The sequence below is a fragment of the Macaca mulatta genome, chromosome 5, assembly GCF_049350105.2.
Source record: "Macaca mulatta isolate MMU2019108-1 chromosome 5, T2T-MMU8v2.0, whole genome shotgun sequence".
In the NCBI taxonomy this organism is placed as follows: domain Eukaryota; kingdom Metazoa; phylum Chordata; class Mammalia; order Primates; family Cercopithecidae; genus Macaca; species Macaca mulatta.
This window is the reverse complement of record NC_133410.1, coordinates 60,525,637-60,547,213: the sequence shown is the minus strand read 5'-3', so window position 1 is coordinate 60,547,213 and position 21,577 is coordinate 60,525,637. Positions and strand designations below refer to the sequence as shown.

The 21,577-nt window shown below is 38.7% G+C and overlaps 1 protein-coding gene across 8 annotated transcripts in view; it reads left to right on the top strand.

Moving 5' to 3' along the window:
- The window catches only part of LOC114678160 (uncharacterized), a 150,420-nt gene that overhangs the window by 92,934 nt on the left and 35,909 nt on the right, over positions 1 to 21,577 (top strand). For 3 of the 8 annotated variants that reach the window (XR_013417910.1, XR_013417911.1, XR_013417906.1), the window contains exons 1-3: positions 2,432 to 2,668; positions 15,655 to 15,887; positions 19,929 to 20,082. Coding sequence is in view for 1 of the 8 variants with exons in the window: in XM_078003493.1 (XP_077859619.1) it covers positions 2,737 to 2,865; positions 19,929 to 20,082 (283 nt within the window). In the remaining 7 variants the exon portion in view is untranslated. Of the gene's footprint in view, positions 1 to 486; positions 2,866 to 14,201; positions 14,314 to 15,654; positions 15,918 to 19,928; positions 20,083 to 21,577 lie in introns of those variants that run through there. The other 5 variants (XR_013417908.1, XR_013417905.1, XM_078003493.1 and 2 more) reach the window with 5 other exon arrangements.

The window sequence follows — 21,577 nt, the reverse complement described above, 5'->3', positions numbered from 1 at the left end:
GAGGAGCAGCTACATGAGGCTTTAGAGACTTGCAGTTTTCATATTTATGTCTGACCTAAGATTTTGTCTCAGCATCACCACGTGCCCCTGTGCTTCTGTGTGCAAAGTAAAATATTCCTGAATGACCATCACATATAAATTTATTATGATTTTTTAAGATATAACTCACATGCCATATGATTCACCCACTTAAAGTGTAGAATTCAAGAGTGTTTAGTATATTCACAGAGTTATGCATCCATCAATGCAATTTTAGTACATTGTCATTACCCCCTCCAAAAAACCCACATTCCCTAACCATCACCCTACAATCTCCTTTTCCTCTCCAGCATCAGGCAACTGCCAATCTACTTTCTGTGATTTTTCCATTCTTGAAAATTCATATAAATGAAATCATGGAATATGTGGTCCTTTGTGATAGGTTTTTCACTTAACGTGTTTTCAAGGTTTATGCATGTAGTGGCACATATCATTACTTCATTTCTTTTTATTTTTAAACAATATTTCATTGTATAACTATACTACATTTTGTTTATCCATTCATCAATTGATGGACATTTGGGTGATTTCTCCTTTTTGCTATTATGAATACTGCTGCTGTGAACATTTGCGTGTGCGTTTTTCTGTAGATACGTTTTTATTTTCCTTGGGTATATACCTAGGAGTCTAATTGCTGGATCATGTGGTAACTCTGTTTAACCCTTTGAGAAACTGTCAGACTATTTTCCAAAGTGGCTACCACCATTTTACAGTACCATGAGCAATATATGAGAATTTGAATATCTCCACACTCTTGCTAACATTTGTTATTGTCTATCTTTTTTAGTGTAGTCATCTTAGTGGATGTAAAATGACATCTGGTGGTTTTGATTTTCATTTCCCTAGTGGCTAATAATGTTGATCATCTTCTCATGTGCTTATTGACCATTTGTATATCCTTTTTGGAGAATGATCTAGTCACTTCCTTTGCCCATTTTTAAATTGGGCTCTTGTATTAGTCCATTTTCACGCTGCTGATAAAGACATACCTGAGACTGGGAAGAAAAAGAGGTTTAATTGGACTTACAGTTCCACATGGCTGGGGAGGCCTCAGAATCATGGCGAAAGATAAAAGGCACTTCTTACATGGTGGCAGCAAGAGAAAAATGACAAAGATGTAAAAGGGGAAACCCTGATAAAACCATCAGATCTCATGAGACTTATTCAGTACCACAAGAGCAACATGGGGGAAACTACCCCCATGATTCAAATTATCTCCTACTGGCTCCCTCTCACAGCAAGTGGAAATTATGGGAGTATAATTCAAGATGAGATTTGGGTGGGGACACAGAGCCAAACCGTATCATTCCACCCCTGACCCCTCCAAATCTCATGTCCTCACGTTTCAAAACTAATCACACCTTCCCAACAGTCCCCCAAAGTCTTAACTCATTTTAGCATTAACCCAAAAGTCCACAGTTCAAAGTCTCATCTGAGACAAGACAAGTCCTTTCTGCCTATGAGTCTGTAAAATCAAAAGCAAGCTAGTTACTTTCTAGATACAATGGGGGTACAGGTATTGCGTAAATACTGTAGTTCCAAATGGGAGAAATTGGCCAAAACAAAGCAGTTACAGGGCCCATGTGAGTCCAGAATCCAGCGGGGCAAATTTTAAAGCTCCAAAATTATCTCCTTTGACTCCAGGTCTCACATCCAGGTCACACTGATGCAAGAGGGTCCAACCCCACATTTCTCTTCTGCACTGTCCTAGCGGAGGTTCTCCATGAGAGCACTGTCCCTGCAGCAAACTTCTGCCTGGCCATTCAGGCATTCCCATACGTCTTCTGAAATCTAGGTGGAGGTTCCCAAACCCCAGTTCTTGACTTCTGTGCACCTGCAGGCTCAACAGCATGTGGAGGCTGCTAATGCTTGGGGCTTGTGCCCTCCGAAGACATGGCTCAAGCTCTATGTTGCCCCTTTCAGCCATGACTGAAGCAGCTGGGACACAGGGCACCAAGTCCCTAGACTACACATAGCATGGGGACCCAGGGCCCTGCCCATGAAACCATTTTTTCCTCCTAAACCTCCAGGTCTGTGATGGGAGGGGCTGCTGCAAAGGTCTCTGACATACCCTGGAGACATTTTCCCCATTGTCTTGGGTTTTAACATTTGGCTTCTCGTTACTTATGCAAATTTCTGTAGCTGGCTTGACTTTCTCCTCAGAAAATGGGATTTTCTGTTCTATTGCATTGTTAGGCTGCAGATTTTTCAAACTTTTAAGCTCTGTTTCCCTTTTAAAACTGAATGCTTTTCACATCATCCAAGTCATCTGTTGAATGTTTTGCTGCTTAGAAATTTATTCTGCAAGATACTCTAAATCATATGTCTCAAGTTCAAAGTCCCACAAATCTCTAGGGCAGGGGCAAAATTCCTCCAGTCTCTTTGCTAAAACATAACAAGAGTCACCTTTGCTCCAGTTTCCAGTAAGTTCCTCATCTCCATCTGAGACCAACTCAGCCTGTACCTTACTGTTCATATCATTGTCAGCATTTTTGTCAAAGCCATTCAACAAATCTCTAGGAGTTCCAAACTTTCCCACATTTTTATGTCTTGTGAGTCCTCCCAACTATTCCAGCCTCTGCCTGTTAACCAGTTCCGAAGGAGTTCCCTGACCGCTTGAGCTTCCCAGGTAAGCGACGCCCAACCCTGCTTTGGCTCACCCTCTGTGGGCTGCGCCCACTGTTTAGTCCCAGTGAGATGAGCCAGGTACCTCAGTTGGAAATGCAGAAATCACCCACCTTCTGCATTGATCTCGCTGGGAGCTGCAGACTGGAGCTGTTCTTATTCGGCCATCTTGCCAGCCACCTTGGTTACTGTAGTTTTGTGGTAAGTTTTGAATGATCAACTTTTTTTCCAAATTTGTAGCAGTTTTGACATTGGCACATAATTTGGATTATACTTAACAGGTGTTTGGTATTAATATATGCTTATGATTTGGAATGCTATGGTTAGAGACAATAAAGCATAATAGTTTTGGTCATAAGTTCTGAGTCCAAGAGACCTGGATTTGAAATGACTGTACCACTTACTAGATGTATGAACTTCTATAATCCTCTTTGACCTTCAGTTTCCCATCTTGAAATAGGAACAATAATAATACATTAATGGATTTTTCAGTTTGCATTGCATGTTCATCATGTGTGTTCAGTGGCGTTTTTAGTGGTAGTATGTTGGCTTCTGCTCTAAGAAAATAGTAATAAACTTCTACTTATTTGGAGCTTATTTTGCAATAAATATGAGAAAGAAATAAAGCCAGGAAAATAGAAAAGCAAGGCAAAACTGCCTGTGGAGTGGTGTAAGGAGGAGGAGGCAGAAATAATCTATGCATGGTCCTTCTCCAGGAATTTAAGAAAACTTCTTTCTCCAATAATGCTTTTAAAATAGTTTAAATAGTTTATCTGCTTGCAAAGGCTTGCAGACATCAAGGAATGTACTTTCAAAGAACTCCTTGGAATCCTTTTTAAAAACTTACTGACTATGGGATTCTATAAGACAGAACAGGGTAAGTTTACATTTAACTGACTTTTAGCTCCTAGATCATAATTTCAGTTGTATTAAAAACATTTTTTAAGCATAAATCTGTTAAAAGCAATAGTAAACAGCAAGAGTTCAGAGGACATAAGCTAAGCATTTTCCAGCATGTAGTAACCAGTATACTAATGTTAGACATTGGCATGTCTAACATTTTTTACTGTGTTGAAAAAAGGGCTTGGGCTCCCTTTTTGTTATATTTGGAAAAATATTTGTTAACAATTTTCTATTCCATGCTACTCCTGGGAGGAAGCTTCAAAGGCCTCAGCCACAAGTAGCTCTAGCTCAAACAAAAACAAAGCATGTTGAGAATTGTGAACAGTCAGTGATGCAACACAAGGTGGTGCTCTTGTCCCAGTGAGGGCTGTAGAGCCTTGTTAGGGCATTAGACAAAGGATGTACAACTCCAAAAGATATGGTTGGTATAAGTGCCAATGGAGATCTGCCAGACAGACTGAACAGCTGACTGGGGGGCACAAAGCCAAAGGTGACTTTTCTGAGAATGTAGACTGGTATAATAATGCAGGAGTGCAAAAAGCAGTGTAGCAACAACCTAAGAAAGATAAGAACAAGTGTCTGTGCTTTATAGTATATTTGTTATTTATCCTTATTATTCATTTTAGTCTTAATAACAATCGTCTTTGCACTGCTTTGCCATAGACACACCTAAAACAAATGTTAGATAATGATATTTCTATGTAGAAATAATGGCTTCCCATGGTCTTCATGATAAAATCCTGCTTTGTCTCCTGGCAACTTTTACCCCTTCTTCAGGACTGAAATGTCTGAAGTTCCTGAAATGCATCCTGCTCTCTTGTCTCTGTGATTTTGCACATGCTGGCGTTCTACCTGGAACTTTCTTTCTCCTTTCACCTTCTTGGACAATTCCTGTTCCTTCTTTCTGGGTTAACACAGATATCACCTCCTTCTAGACCTTCCTTAATTACCTCCACATAACAGGAATGTGCGGATTGAAGTTATTAATAGTATATGTGAAGTACTTAATAGATGTATTCACTTAATAAATGATATCTATTGTTTTCATACAAGTCCAATAGTTTTAGTCTATGTACATATTGATCATTTTTATGTACTTATTTATGGGTATTTACTATTTTGGGGTCCATCTTTTAGTCACTTATGTCTTTATTGTTATATAATAACCAGATTGTCACTCCATATTCTCAGTGTAAAATCTTCCTTTTTATGCAAGATGATATTTTATGTTTTGTTTACAGTATTCTTCCTGATTAGTTAATTCAACAAATAGTTTCTCAGTACTCATGTACAAGGTTCTGTTCTAAACACTGAAAGTATAGGATATAAAAATGGTTAGCATAATGAGGATACCTGTTGTCTAGTGATTCTTAATATTTATTGTTCTTTAAAATTTTAAGATTAAATTGCATTATTGCTGTGGAGAGAAAACTGACAATAATAATGTTTTTCCTGGTTTGTAGCTTTTTTTTTCTGCTATGAAGCAGCTTGTTTTATGCTATTTTCTAACTATAGTTTATATTATTGATTTTAAAAAGCATTAACCCTTGCCCATAGTAAAACTCTTAGCACATTTCTGCTAAGTAACACTGCCTTAAAAGATCCTATTGATATCCACTATTATATCTTTGGATTAAAAACAAAAACACTAGAGGATGCTAATGTCAACCATAAAATTTGTCCCCTTTTCAAGATCTTATTCAGAATTGTGAACAAAGGCCTTTTAATAGTCAGGGTTCTGGCAAGAATCCGAGGGCCCATTCGAACTAGCTAATTTGAGAAGAGGACATTTGTACAAACCTGCAGGCAGAGTTTAGAAAACCAAACTATGTCAGATCTAGCAAGATGGAGAGACAGTATTATTTCTTTTCTTTTCTTTTTTTTTTCTTTTTCTTTTTTTTTTTTTTTTTGAGAAGGAGTCTCACTCTGTCACCCAGGCTGGAGGGCAGCGGCGCGATCCTGGCTCACTGCAACCTCCGCCTCCTGGGAACAAGGGATTCTCCTGCCTCAGCCTCCCAAGTAGCTGGGATTACAGGCATGCACCACCATGCCTGGCTAATTTTTGTACTTTTAGTATAGATGGGGTTTCACCGTGCTGGCCAGGCTGGTTTCAAATTCCTGACCTCATGATCTGCCCACCTCGGCCTCCCAAAGTACTGGGATTACAGGCGTGAGCCACCGCACCCGGCCTGAGAGACAGTATTATTTCTAGGCCTGAAGAAGCAAGGAGAGAGAGCAGATACTGTAGCACAGAGTGGGTGGCTGTTTGGAGATAACTGCCCAACCAGAGCTGAAGCTTCCCAAAGAGAGACCAAATGATTCCCAATGACCCAGCAGGCAGGGAGCAAGGAAATTAACAGTCTTACCTCATTCTCCTATCAACCCAATCTGCCACCAGGCTTCCCACTGACAGAACCTCATGGAATCTAGAGGGCAAGGGATTCAGTAGACACAGTCCATGCAGGTCAGTTTCCAGTAGCACAGACCAGGGTGGAGAAGGGTGTGGTGTGGATCTGGCAAAGTGAATGAAAGAAACTCAGCACAGGCCTTACATTGTTCATAAAGTGGAAGACTCAGCTATTGATTTTTTTAAATTAAAAGAATTATGAATTTACCCCTACACATTTTTGTCATGTCTACAGATCAATGCCTTTTTCATGAAAAAATGTCCTTTTTCCTTATTTTTTTTCCTCAATTCATTCAATTAATATTTATTGAATCCTTCTTTGAGCAGGTGCTGAAGATACAGAGATAAAGACACAAGGGTCACACCATCAGGTGGGGATAAGAGAAATAGTCAAACCGTCACCTTACAGAGTACTGTAAGCATGGTGAATTAGGGGGAAGTGCAGGGGACAGTGGGAGCTCGCAGATGAGGTAGCTATTTCACATTATAGATTGTCTGGAAGGCTTCCTGGAGGAGGTGATTTGGGCATAATCCTTGCTCAGGTTAATTGTTTGGTCTCTATTTCCATGTTGAATGTATTTTATTACCATTAGGAATGCAAATTTTGGGCCACATCTCTGAATCTTGTCTTTAAATAAACTACCAAATGTGGATCACCTTATGAAACAGTATGAACATTTTTATGGTTTTGAAACATATTGACACATTGCCTTCAGAAAGATTGTATACTATTAATATTACCATAAACAGTGTATGAGGACACATTTGGCACACACTTGCACTATCACTATGCATTATGTATTTTGAATATTTTCCAACTTTGTTTGCTCCTTTCTGTTAGCTGGCTGTTTGTGTCAGCTTCACCCTAGCAATGGCTTTTTACATTTAAGAAACATTTGGTTCCAATTTCCACCTTCTTTATGTATTCCCAGAACTAGCCTTATTTTGCCATCTCAGAAATACCAGCAGCTGTGGTAGTGTTCTCTCCTCCAGTGTTTAAGTTCCGACTTCTTTCAAGATTCATTATGCTAATCTATTTTGTGTATGTTGGAAGTTTTCTTTATTATATGTTCCAATAATCCCACATTTCTACTTTGTCTCTACTCCATTTTCCATTGGGAGTTAGAGTATTCATAAGAGCTAAATCATCTGCCATTCCTTGAGGCAGAAACCCTCAGTATTCTTTCTTCATTTCTGTTGTAGCTCTACTTCTCTCTTCCTTTTATTCAGTTCAATTTTTTATGGTTTCCCTTTTTTTCTTGACCAGTTGTGCCAGAGGTTTTCAGATTTTATTAATATTTTTAAAGATTTATTTTATTTGCTTAATGAATTTTTCTGTTGCCTCTATTTCCTAGTTTATCTACTGCTGCTGTTATCCATATTATTTCTTTCTAAAATATATTGGTCTTCCTCCTGCTTTATAATCTTCTTCTGCAGCTGTCTTTGGCAGATTTTAACAAGAATTAACTGACAAAGGGGAAATACAATTCTCAAAGTTTCTGTCCCAACTTTACAAAATAAAAGAAGGATGACTTTAGATCAGAGAGACAGTAACTTAAGAACTAACCAATATGATCCAAATGATACATTTTTGGAACTTAGCTTTTATTTTCCAAGGGAAAAATATTAAATTAATTTCTTCTTTCTTTCTTCCTATTCTTGCTCATTTTGTTCTTGTTTTTGTTTCTCTCCTCCCCTTCTTTCTTCTCCTTCTCCCACTTCTTCTTCAGTTATAGCTCTGAACACAGATAAAATAATGGTTATCTATAGAAGACTGAAGAAGCTATGGTATCCATGTCTTTGTCAGCATGTACTGCCTTGTTGAAACACTGAATTTTCTGTAAGGTTTAATGAACTGCTCTTGCAATAACAGGATGTTGAATGTTGAAAGACAAGTGATTAAGTTAGATCTGGGTTTGAATTCTGGCTTATTTATTAACTAAGCCTATGGCCTTGGATAAGTTACCTAACCTCTCCAATGCTCAATTTTCTTTTTTGCTGTGAGGGTAAAATAAAATAATACATGTGAAAGCTAGTGCCTGGCACATGATAAGTGCTCAGTAAATGCTAGCCGTTTATTATAATTTTCAATATTAAAGCACTATGGGATACTTTTTCTGTCACATAAAACATTGTTGAAATGCCTGCCATATATTAGTGCCCCGAAGTCCAAAGGTAGAGGAACTGAGTGTTTAAAAATTACTGTGGTTGTGGAGTCAACATGATATAAAAAAAACAAACATTTGGATAAACACCAAGAAGCCAGATATGGTTGAAACGTTGACTGGCTGACAAAAATAATTTGGGTTGCTTAATGGTGCACAAAGGTAATGCAAAACACTCTCTTTAGATGTGTAATATCTTCACCTTTAATTTCTTTCTAAAGTACCTAAGAATTGGATTTTTTTTCCCCAATAATAACTGTATGGGTAATACTCACTTTGAGACATTTCTGATTCCTACAAGTAGAAGAAAAAAAATTTTTACAGTGCTATTTTCTATCTCTTTTATAGAAATTATATTACTTATAAATTTCTTGCCTTATTAGTTATTTACCACTTAAAATGCATTCGATGTTTAAATAATTGTCTGCAAGAAGCAGCAGCAATTCTGCAGGACTTTTGGCCTGTATTAAAACTGGATAGCTTTCTATGCACAAGCCTCTGTACTAAGTGGTAGTCAAAGGTCTGTATAGTTAGCTCAATTCAGTTCGACGAACATAAATTGGGATCTTACAACGGGCTAACAGAATGGGCATCCATGAACAAAAGGCTGCATGTTTATGTGTGAATAAAAAAAGCAGACCATATCAACTTAAGCCACTGTTGGTGATACTGTCTTAGTAAAAGAATGACAGCAATATGCTAGATGCCTGTTTAGCCTCCAAAAAACACATTCTCAATCTGATTACAATAGTAACAACTTTTAACTTTTTATAAGACTTTAAGTAATACTTAAAAAACTGTGGGCTGGGTGTGGTGGCTCACGCCTGTAATCCCAGTACTTTGAGAGGCTGAGGCAGGCAGATCACCTGAGGTCAGGAGTTCGAGACCTGCCTGACCAATATGGCGAAACCCTGTCTCTACTAAAAATACAAAAAATTAACTGGGAGTGGTGGTGCGCGCCTATAATTGCAGCTACTCAGGAGGCTGAGGCAGGAGAATCACTTGAACCTAGAAGGCAGAGGTTGCAGTGAGCCGAGATCATGCCATTGCACTCCAGCTTGGGTAAGAAGAGTGAAACCCCCTCTCAAAACAAAACAAAACAAACAAAAAAACCAACAAAAAAACCTGTGGCATTATTATTACTATTTTACAAAAGATTAGTTATTTGAATACATGAATTTTAAAAAATTCTCTTGCAGATCCTTAGAAGGGGTAGACATTATCTGGATAAGCCTATTGCACTGCACAATTTCCTAACAGATAATTAGTATATACATTTTTTGGTTAATTAAAGCTAATATTTCTAAATAACTCCAAGCCTTTCTTTTGAATAGTCTGTGGTATTTTTCAACTTATTTTCTTCCTGTTATTACTTTCTTTTTAAACTTGTTGCTTTTCTCTAATTCTAATTCTAATTTCCATTAAGCTTGTGCAAATGAATTAGGTCCTTTTAATATTGCTGCTAATAAGGCACTTTTCAAATGAACATTCTAGTTCTCTTTGGATGGTTAGCTACTGATTCAAAGCCAGTAATGTTAAAATAACATTAATTAATGCAGTCTTTAACTTTGCCTAACAACAATGTGACATGAGAGAGAAACTGATGCTCCCAGGTTTTACATCAGGCAACAGGCTCAGAGAGGTTAAGAAACTGTTGAAATTGCAGAGCAATTTAGAGCAGAAGAGAGATTAGAATTCAACTTCTCTTACTCCCTACTAAACTGCTTTTGTATACCCAACATAATTTTCTTGTCATTTAAATAGTGTTCCAGAGCGTTCCCACATACTCCAGAGAGGAATAAAGATTTACATATTCCAAAGTGTTAGGTCTCTCTGTCGAAACGTATTTGCATCATTTGTCTTTTAAATCCTTCATAAAATGTGTTTAGGAGAAACAATATTGCTTTAACTTTGTAAAAAGCCATCTGGAACTCTTGGTATACAGTTGTGTAACTAAGTAAACATTGGAAATAATTTGTAATTTGAGATCACCAAGTGGAAGAAAAAGATCAGAAAATTACATTAAGAAAATCTGTAGGATCTATGTTTGTTTTTTTAAAAAAACACTATTTCTCTATAGGATTGCTATAGCTACATTATAGAATATCTGGTAACTTCAAGGGGGAAAATTTTTGGTTCAATTTTACAAATGTTATCACATTACAATTTTTTTTCTAGTTCATACTCAGAACCCATTATATCTATTTTTAAAAGTATAATTATATATACAGTGAATATATAATTTCCATTCTGATTTTTTACTTACTATAACTATATTTTCAAATAGAAAATTCAAAAGAAAAAGTTAAATTTTGAAATACTTTTTAAAATAATAAAAATGTGAGTCAGTTATAAATCTGTCACTAAATAATGACAGTTTTAAATGTGAAAGACTTCAGTTTTTGAACTAAAGTATGAAAATAATTATAATATTTACTTTTCCAAATGAAAAAAGTTTTTTTTAATGCAAAGCATTTAACAATGAAAACCATGGATCTTTAAATTTTATCTATGTGTATGTTTTAAAGACAAGGTCTCACTCCATCATCTAGGCTGGAATGTAGTGGCTGGTCATAGTTCACTGAAGCCTCCAACTCCTGGGCTTAAGCAATCCTCTTGCCTCAGACTCCCAAGTAGCTGGGACCTACATAATGGGACAAAATATTCACAAACTATACATGCAACAAAGGTCTAATATCCAGAATCTAGAAGGAGCTTAATTCAACAAGCACAAGAAGACACAAACAGACATTTCTCAAAAGAAGACATGCAAGTGGCCAACAAATGTATGAGAAAATACTCAACATCACTAATCACCAGAGACATGCAAATCAAAACCACAATGAAATACCATCGCACACCAGTCAAAATAGCTATTATTAAAAAGTCAAAAAATAACAGATACTGCTGAGACTGCAGAGAAAAGGGAATGTTTATACACTGTTGGTGGGAATGTCAATCAGTTCAGCCACTGTGGAAAACAGTTTGGAGATTTCTGATAGAACTAGAAATTGAACTACCATTTGACCCAGCAATCTCATTACTGGGTATATTCTCAAAGAAAAACAAATTATTCTACCAAAAAGACACATGTATTCATATGTTCGTCACAGCACTATTTACGATAGCAAAGAGATAGAATCAACCTAGGTGTCCATCAATGGTGGATTGGAAAAAGAAAATGTACATATACACCATGCAATACTATGCAGCCGTGGAAAAGGACAAAATTATGTCTTTTGCAGGAACATGGATGCAGCTGGAGGCCACTATCCTAAATGAATGAATGTAGGAACAGAAAACCAAATAGTACATATTCTCAGTTATAAATAGGAGCTAAACATTGGGTACTCATGGACATAAAGATGGCAACAATAGACACTGGAGACTACTAGAGGGGGGAATAAGAGAAAAGAGCAAGGGGCTGAAAAACTACCTATGGTAGCTTTGGGATTAATCATACCCTAAACCTCAGCATTATGCAATATACTCAGATAACAAACCTGCACATGTACCCCCTGAATCTAAAATAAAACTGGAAATTATTTTTTAAAAAGTCCAACAGAAGAAGGTGAGTTATAGATGAAACAATTATATGCATCTGTATGATGCACATTTAAAAAATTTTCTCTACTATTGTGTAGTTTTGCAATTTTTAAATAAAAAGTAGAAAAAAAAATCGATGCCACTTCCAACTACCAAAAAGGATTTCTTATAATAATCTTGAAATCCAGTCTAAGTGGAGAAAGAAAAAGAATTTCCAAATTGTGTAGCTCCCATTAACATACGAAGAATCAGGTCTGGGAGCTTAGGTTGTTGCAGTTCTTCCAAGCTTTGAAATGGTACTGCCTCTAACGATGATGGCTAGGCCATGAAGTTTGCTATTCTAGGAGAAAAGAGGGGTTGGAAGAAAGAGGAAAGCCTGAATCTGCCTGTTCTGTCCCCAGGTGAATGATAAGGAGAGATAGTAAGAAAGCAATGAGATATACATGTCTTGACTGCTTCTCTTCATGCTGAAATCCTGGGGGAAAGAAGTGCTAAATCAGTTGAGGACATGGGAACATTTATTCTGGAGAGTGGATGTTGAGGGCAGAGGATGTTTGTCCCATTCCTTTGGTGTGCTGGGTGTACATCGTTTTGCAGGGAGACATGTATGGAGCAGCCCCAACAGAATAAATGGGTGCAGCAATGTGAATGTGCAGAGACAGGGTGTCTTTCACGCTCCTGATCATTCTTCTCCAAAATCTGTCTGATACAGAGTAAATTGTCTGACATGGGTCCTCGCCAACCACTCATCAGGAGCAGTACACATCTGAAGACAAGGACTAGTGCAGACCTACCACTTTCCAGAGTGCCATGAGAGCGCATGAGCCCTTGCCATCCATGCAGCTTCATGCCACTCAGCAAAAGTTTCTAGAGGTGGGAGTGACTTGAAAGTAGATACTTAAACAAAATAAAACAAAAAAGACTGAGTTTTCACACTCTTTTAAGAGTCTGAGAGATAAAGATACCACAATTCAAAAATTAAAATTTTACCCCTTTTGCTGCTATTCAGTGGGGAGATAGTGCGTGACCATTTATGGTAACCAAAAAACTAAACTTTTATTTTGCATCTGACTGTGGTGAGAATAAATGTTTAATGCCACTAAAGTAATATTCTGCCTTAATGCATTTGTGTTGCTGTAAAGGAAAACCTGAGGCTGGGTGATTTATAAAGCAAAAAGGTTTATTTAGTTTATGACTCTGCTGGCTCTAAGGTTGGGCATCTGGTGAAAACCTCAGGCTGCTACTATTCATGGCAGAGGGTGAAGGGGAGAGATCACATGGTGAGAGAGAAAGCAAGGGGTGTGGGGAGGTGCCAAGCTGTTTTAAACAACCAACTCTTGGGAACTAACAGAACAAGAACTTACTCATTACTTCAAGAATGGCATCAAGTCATTCAGAAGTGATCTGCCCTCCTGACCCGAACGTCTCTTATCGGCTCCCACCTCCAACACAGGAGACCACGTTTCAACATAAGGTTTGGAGGAGAAAACATCCAACTGTACCATGTACATACTCAGCAATTATTCCAAATAATACACAATGATTTACCAAACAAGTAAGCCATTCTCTAATCCAGACCTCTGGGAGTCCATTCTAACTTCCCAGAAATTCTTATTCTTCCAAAATTGTTCATGTTCAAGTATATTTATGTGTGAGAGAGACTGTTATTTACTCACCAATAACCATTCTCCGTTCTTCCTTTAATCATCGACTCCTTAGTTTTATCTAGGCACATCTGGTGAATGATTGCATTTCTAGGCTCCCTTGGATCTAGGTTTGGCTATGTGACTGTGTTCTACTCAATGGGATGAGTAAAAATAATGCGTGCCTTTTCTGGGTTATTTCTTTAAAAGGAATGGTCCTGGCTGGGCGCGGTGGCTCACGTCTGTAATCCCAGCATTTTGGGAGGCCGAGGAGGGTGGATCACGAGGTCAAGATCGAGACCATCCTGGCCAACATGGTGAAACCCCGTCTCTATGAAAAATACAAAAATTAGCTGGGTGTGGTGGCATGCACCTGTAGTTCCAGCCACTCAGGAGGCTGAGACAGGAGAATCCATTGAACTTGGGAGGCAGAGGTTGCAGTGACCTGAGATCATGCCACCACACTCCAGCCTGGGCGACAGAACAGACTCCATCTCAAAAAAAAAAAAAAAAAAAAAAAAAAAAACCAAAAGGAATGGACCTATTTTTTTTTTCTCCTAGAATTTTCCCCTCTTTTCACTAGCGACGGGATGGAGAGAGTGGAACAACTATTTTGAGTCTAGAGATAGGTATTATCATGTCAAGGATAGCTGCCCTATCAGTCTCAGACTGCTTGTATCTGAATGTAACATTAGAGGAAAATACGTTTGAATCTTATTTAAGCTACTGTATTTTGAAGTCTTTTTCGGACAGAGGATTAGTACTGTAAATAATATACATAAATATATTTACAAAAAACAAAAACAGAAGCACTCTATGGTACTATCTTCTATCTTATTTTCTCTCTCTCTTTTTTTTTTTTTAAAAAAACAGTCTCACTCTGTTGCCCAGGCTGGAGTACAGTGGTGTGATCGTAGCTCACAGCCTCAACTCCTGCGCTCAAGCAATCCTCCTGCCTCAGTCTCCTGAGTAGCTGGGGCTACAGGTGCGTGCCACCATGCCTGACTAACTTTCTAATTTTTTGGTAGATATAGAGTCTTGCTATGTTGCCAGGATTTGTTTTGAACTCCTGGCATCTAGCAATCTTCCTGCCTCAACCTCCTAAACTTCTTGGATTACAGACGTGAGCCACTGTGCCCAGCTTTTTTTTGCTTGTTTTTTTACCATTAATTTCAGTTACTAAGTAGATAGTTTTTTAAATCAATAATATGCTTTAACATCTTTTTCTGGATTTCTTTTTTATACTTATTCTACCTGGTGTCTCCAGAAAATTCTCCACATTCCATTTATTATTTCAACAAATGTTTATTGGGAGCCTATTATGTTCTCTGCCTCCAGTACCAGCTCTGACAGCACATGGGCAGACTGGCGACTAATGTCCCCAGAAGCAATCTCTTCAACTAGTGAGAGATGGGGTTGGCGATAGTTCTTAAGTGTCTCCAGTGGTGTGAAGTCTCAGGTGCCCACAGTAATGACCCACTCATCAGCACACTCTTAATTTCTTCTCTTCCTTGCCTCATTTTCCTATTTCCTTACTCTGCTTTCAGGGATTGCCTTCCAAATAGACTCTTTCTACCCAATTCTGGTTTTGGAGTTGGTTTTGGAAGAAACCAAACCAAGACAATAGTCAAGGAAGTTTATATCTCTGTGAGAGTCTTTTGAATAGAAACCTAAATCTTGTGAGGCAGGAAGCCTCAGGAATATTTGAAGGAGGAGAAACTAGCAAATCCAAAGGACTTGAGGTGGGAACATGCTTGGCAATTTTAAAGAATATTAAGAAGGTCATGTGGCAGGAATGGGGCATGTGAAGGCAGAGAGTTAGGAGATGCCTTCAGAGAGCTAGGCTGGGGCTGATCCTTGTGGGTGATGATAGAGATTTAGGATTTTATTCTCAGTGTCATGGGAAAACATTGGATGGTTGAGCTGGGCATTAATGTAATATGATTTAAGTTTTAAAGTATTCTGGAAAATAAGTGTAGCATATTGAGCATACACAATTTTCTTTTGCATAATAAACATATAAAGACGAAGATAACTAGAAAAGAAGTGACAACACAGAAGAAATATTCAACAAAGTTTTGAAATCTAGAAATATAGAAAAGACCTAACAGATTTAACAGACTAGAGACAGTTGAAACCTAAGAGAACTGCGGGAGAGAGGCTGTTATAGGTTGAATTGTGTCCCCTAAAAGAAGATGTGTTGTGGTCCCAACCTCTGCTATCTCAGAACATGACATTATTTAGAAACAAGAGTCTTTGCAGATTTAGTCATTTAACATGAAGTCATTAGGTTGGTCTTAATCCAATATAACTTATGTATTCATAGAAGGAAGAAATTTGGATACAGAGACAGACATGCACCAAGAGAAGATGATGTGAAGAAACACAGCAAGAAGACCATGTGAAAATGGAGGGCTGGAATGAAGCATCTACAAGCCAGGAAATGTCTGAGGCTACCAGAAGCCAGGAGAGAGGCCTGGAACAGATCCTGCACTAGAGCCTTTAAAGAGAGCATGGTCCTGCTGACATGTTGATTTTGGACTTCTGGCCTCCAGAGCTGTGAGAATAAATTTCAGTTGTTTTAAGCCATCCAGTTTCTGGTATCTTATTATGGCAGCCCTAGCAAACTAATATAGACTCCAATAAAAATTCAACTCGTATATGCCATGGAATTTAGTATATCATCAGAAATGGGAGAAACTGGTAACTTTATAGGTGAATATGAAATATGATAGGGATAACGGAAGGATTAAGTGATAATAAAAGAGCAGTTAGCTCTTCAGATCTCCGTTCGATTCTGTGCCTTTAGGTGATGACCCTTCCCTTACTACAGCAGGAAACAAGATTTATTCAATAAAGTTGTTGAACCAGAAAAATCTCTGGACTCAGGAGGAAGAAAAATGAGACACCATATTGAAAATAGGGAAAATAAATAAAGACAGTATTTTAAATAGTGAGATGTCAGTTCACTCTTCTCCACTGATCTCCAGAATGTTGGCTACCAGACTTACATATATCTAAGCAGCCAATCAGGGAAACTTATTGTCTGAGGAAACCAGTGGAACTCTGTAAAAAATAATAAAATATCTGAAATCTACTCATCTTGCAGCAAAGCCCACAGTCAATAAGTTTCACACAGCTTACACATTTTTCAAATAACATTTACTGTCTTATTTTTAAGTATGTATGCAAAACCAAGGATCACTAGACATTAGAGAGGAGACCTTTATGCCAGAGATGGAGAACAAAACAACATAGAAACAAAATTCAAAAGAAACAGAAAATGCCAGTAGCAAAAGAAAACAAAACCAAAACAAAAATTTACGTTAATCTTAAATATCACAGAAGAATCTATGAATCAGAAACAGGAGGCTTTACAAACATGAATCGTTACCTAAGAAATAAAGAATAAACCAAAAATATGACAGAAGAAAAATTTTGACAGAATTTGAGCTGGAAGATAAGGAAATTGCCCAGGAAGTAGAACAAAAATACAAAGACGTAGAAAATAGGAGGGTAATGGGAGGAAAATTTTAAGAAAACTAGAGAATTCTACAAGAGCTTTAATATCCAGAATATAAGATTTGCAGGAAGAAAAAAAGAGAAGGAAGGAATTACCAGTGAAGCAATTCAAGAAAGTTTCTTAGTGTGGAAGGACATTTAATTACTCTTTGAAAAAGACCAATTTTGGATTCAGTACAATGATTGAAAAAGTCCCATAGTAAGGTACTTGATGAAATTCTAGTATGCTGATGACAGAGATTCAAAACCTGCTAGCAGGAGTAGCTACATAATTTGTTCATTCCAGTACAAAATCAAAATATGGAGGCTGCATGTTCAAAAGTGATTAAGAACTTGAAACCGGAAACAGCAGAGCTCTAAACCAAGCATGGGCCCGTTATGGATGCAGAGCCCTCTGCTGTTGCACAGGTCACACAATCATGAAGTGACCCAGGCCCCCAGGGAGAAAAAGTATCTAGAAATCAGGATATTTCTCCCTTTCCCTTCGCTCTAAGCTGTGATTCTTTCTTTACTCAGTATATAGAAACAAACAGAAGAGATACTTCCTCATCTTTCCAACCCCCAAATTACCAGCTCCCTGCCCTCATTTCTGCAATCTGGTTTCTTTCCTTAAATGATTGAACTGTCCTGGTTTCTGTCTAAACTCTATTCTTCAGTTTGTATGTGGGGATCCCATATCCTCTAGCCTATTCAAGATTTTTCTCCTTCATTTAGCCCTTCTCCTGCATCATCAATTTTGTTTTTCTTTTTGGATTATTTCCATCAGAATATAAATATCACCACCATCTTTGAAAGTACTCACTTTGCCCAAGACCTCTTTCTCTGTTTCCCTTTATAGCAAAATTTATTAAAAGAGCTGTCTCATTCATTCATTCATTCATTCATTCATTCATTCATTCATGTAGAGCAGGGGGTCTTGCTGTGTTGCCCAGGCTGGTCTCAGATTCCCGGCCTCAAGCAGTTCTCCTGCCTTAGCTTCCCTAATAGCTGGGACTGCAGGTGTGCACCACAACAAAAAAGAGTTGTCTATACCCACCTCCACTTCCTCTTCTTTGCCATTCTGTCCTCAATGCTTCAGTCAGGCTGAAACATGTGTCACTCCACTGAAACTACTCTTGTCAAAGCCAACAGTGACCCCCCATCTAATCAAAACCAATGATCAAATCTGAGGACTTATTTTCCTCAAACTTTCAGGAGAATTTGAGATTATTGATTATTCCTTTATCCTGAGTTTTTTAAACAGGACACCACATGCTTCTAGTTTTCCTTTGACTTCACTGCTCCTCTGTTTCCCTTGCTGACCCCTGCCTTATACCAGAGCTTGGATTGTTGGTGTAATCCAGAGACCAGTCCTTACTCTTCTTTGTTCTCTCTACTTTCTCCATCTAATCAATTAACTTTATCTCATGGTATAATCCCCATCAATACATTGCTGTTTCTTATATTTAGGCCTTTAGCTCCAGATACTCCCTTTAGTTTAAATCTATACATTCAAATGCCTATTTGGAGTCTACTTGAATGTCTAATAGGTAACTCAGATATAACATATACAAAATACAACCCAATTCTCTCTTAGAAATCTCCAGTCTTACCAATCCAATCAAATGACTCCATCATTGACACAGTTGCCTCAGTCAAAACTCTAGTAGTTATCCTTGATTCCGCTCTTTCCCTCGTATGCCACATCAAATTAACCACCACCCATTAGGTTATATTCGTTCCAATTCCCAAATATATCCTGATTGCTGATTTCCCACCACTCCTGTCATGACCCTGGACTCTCCTAGTACTGTTGCAATAGCTCCCTAACTCTCCCTTCTTCGTTCCTGTGTTGCCTCATTACTATCCACTCCACATAATGACTAGAACAATCTTCAGAAAGCCCTATAGTATAAGGAGTGTGTTTATTATCCCCTTTTACAGATAAGATAACTGGAGCTGAAAATGCTTAGGAAACATGTCCAATATCAGACAGCTAGTAAATAGTAATATAAAATTTAAATCTAGATGCTTTCCTAGAGTGCCCTTTCCCCTCCTGTGTTTTGACATTCTTTAATCTTTGTGTCTGCGGTGCCTATCTCTGCACACTGAGTAGCACCTGACACACAATATGCACTGAATAAATTGTTGAATTAATTAGTGAATAACACTTGGCCATAGGTGCTATTCAAAAACCATATTCAATAACTGGTTTTTATGTGAGTGTCTTAGAATATATGCTCCGTAGAAGGTAAGATTTTAAAGGAACCATTTTATTATACATCTCATTCACATTGAACCTTTTTTTTTTTTTTTTTTTTTTTTTTGGACACAGAGTCTCACTCCATCACCAGGCTGGAGTGGAGTAGTGCACTCTTGGCTTACTGCAACCTCCGCCTCTCAGGTTCAAGTGATTCTCCTGCCTCAGCCTCCCGAGTAGCTGGGATTACAGCCGTGTGCTGCTATGCCCAGCTAATTTTTGTATTTTTAGTAGAGACTGGGTTTTGCTATGTTGGTCAGACTGGTCTCAAACTCCTGACTTCAAGTGATCCACCCGCTTTGGTCTCCTAAAGTACGGGCATTGTAGGAATGAGCCACTGTGCCTGACTCCATATTGAACCTTGAATTTGCTATTGTGTTGGGAACAGGCCCTCAAATCTGGCCATAAACTGGCCCCAAAACTGGCCATAAGCAAAATCTCTGCAGCACTGTGACATGTTCGTGATGGCCATGACACCCACGCTGAAGGTTATGGGTTTACTGGAATGAGGGCAAGGAACACCTGGTCCACCAAGGGTGGGAAACAGCTTAAAGGCATTCCTGAACCACAAACAATAGCATGAGCAATCTACACCTTAAGGGCATGTTCCTGCTGCAGATAACTAGCCAGAGCCCATCCCTTTATTTTAGCCCATTCCTTTGTTTCTTGTAAGAAATACTTTCAGTTAATCTACAATATATAGAAGCAATGCTTATCACTGGCTTGCTGTCAATAAATATGTGGGTAAATCTCTGTTCGAAGCTCTCAGCTCTGAAGTCTGTGAGCTGATTTCCCAACCACATGCTGTATTTCTATGTGTGTGTCTTTAATTCCTCTAGCGCTGCTGGGTTAGAGTCTCCATGACGGAGCTGGTCTCAGCAAGAGGCACCCAACGTGGAGGCTCGAACCCAGGTCGAAGGGTCACCAAAGCAACAGTTGGAGAATGTGGAACTAAGCTGGAGGACACCCGAGTACTCTTAAGCAAACCCCATGGTGAGTAAGAAGGGGAGCTCGGAAGCATCAGGGTAACAATGGGACAAGTGTGGGCTCTGGTTCATTCCACCTTGGAACCTTTTCACACCGATGATGAAGAAGAAGGAAAGTATAACAAAGTAACAGAAGAAGTAACAGAGCAAGTTTGTTTGCCAGCTAAAGCTAAAGCAGCAAAGGAGGAAGAGGTTCATCCCTACTCTTCTGCACACCCTCATTATTTTTGGGGAAAAAAAAAAAAAAGAGTGGCATGATCCTCCAGATCTTTCTTTTCTGGAGGACACTGGGTGAAAAGTAGTTGCCCCAGTGACTGTTTGAGCAGCACCTTGAGTGACCGCTCTCAGTTCTATTCAGGCAGGAATTCAGCAAGCTTGAAGAGAGGGTGATTTAGAGGCTTGGCATTTCCCTGTTAGAATACATCCTATAGATCAATGGGGAAATATTATAGCTACATTTGATTCTTTTCCTCTTAAATTACTCAAAGAATTTAAACAAGCTATTAATCACTATGGACCAGGTTCTCCTTTTGTCATGGGCTGTTAAAGAATGTTGCTGTTTCCAGTTGGATGATTCCTACTGACTGGGATGCTCTTACTCGAGCTTGTCTAACTCCTGCTCAGTTCTTACAATTTAAAACTTGGTGGGCAGATGAAGCTTCCATTCAGGCTTCTCACAACGCCCAGGCCTAACTTCAAATTAATGTAACTGCAGACCAGCTTTTGGGGGTCGGCAGCTGGGCTGGTTTAGATGCACAAGTAGTCATGCAGGATGATGCCATAGAACAGCTTAGAGGAGTGTGCATTAGAGCTTAGGAAAAAATCACTTCAGGTGGAGAACAATACCCTTCCCTTAGTGCTGTAAAACAGGGGTGAAGAGAACCATACATGGATTTTATAGCTCGATTACAGGAGTCTCTTAAAAAGATGATTGCAGATTCAGCTGCTTAGGATGTAGTGTTGCACTTATTAGCTTTCAACAATGCTAATCCAGATTGCCAAACTGCTCTGCTGCCTATTAGAGGGAAAGCACATTTAGTTGATTATATCAAGGCCTGTGACGGTATCGGAGGTAATCTGCATAAGGCTACTCTGCTAGCCCAAGCAATGGCAGGACTGAGAGTGGATAAAGGAAATCCTCCATTTCCTGGAACTTGTTTTAACTGTGGGAAGCATGGTCATACTTAAAAAGAATACAGAAAAAACCAGTGAGTCTGGCTGCCAGATAGGGCAAAAAAGAAAACTGCTGAGCCTGAAATATGTCCAAAATATAAAAAAGGAAAGCATTGGGCTAATCAGTGTCACTCTAAGTTTGATGAAGTTGGGAACCTGATTTCAGGAAATGCCACAAGGGGCCCATCTCAGGCCCTGTTCCAAACCAGGGCATTTCCGGCTCAAGCCATTCCCTCAGCCCTGAACAAGACAGATGTCCCCCGCCACAGCCAGTAGTGCCACAGTAGATTTGTGCTGCACAAAACCTGTGAGCCTTCGGCATGGGGAAC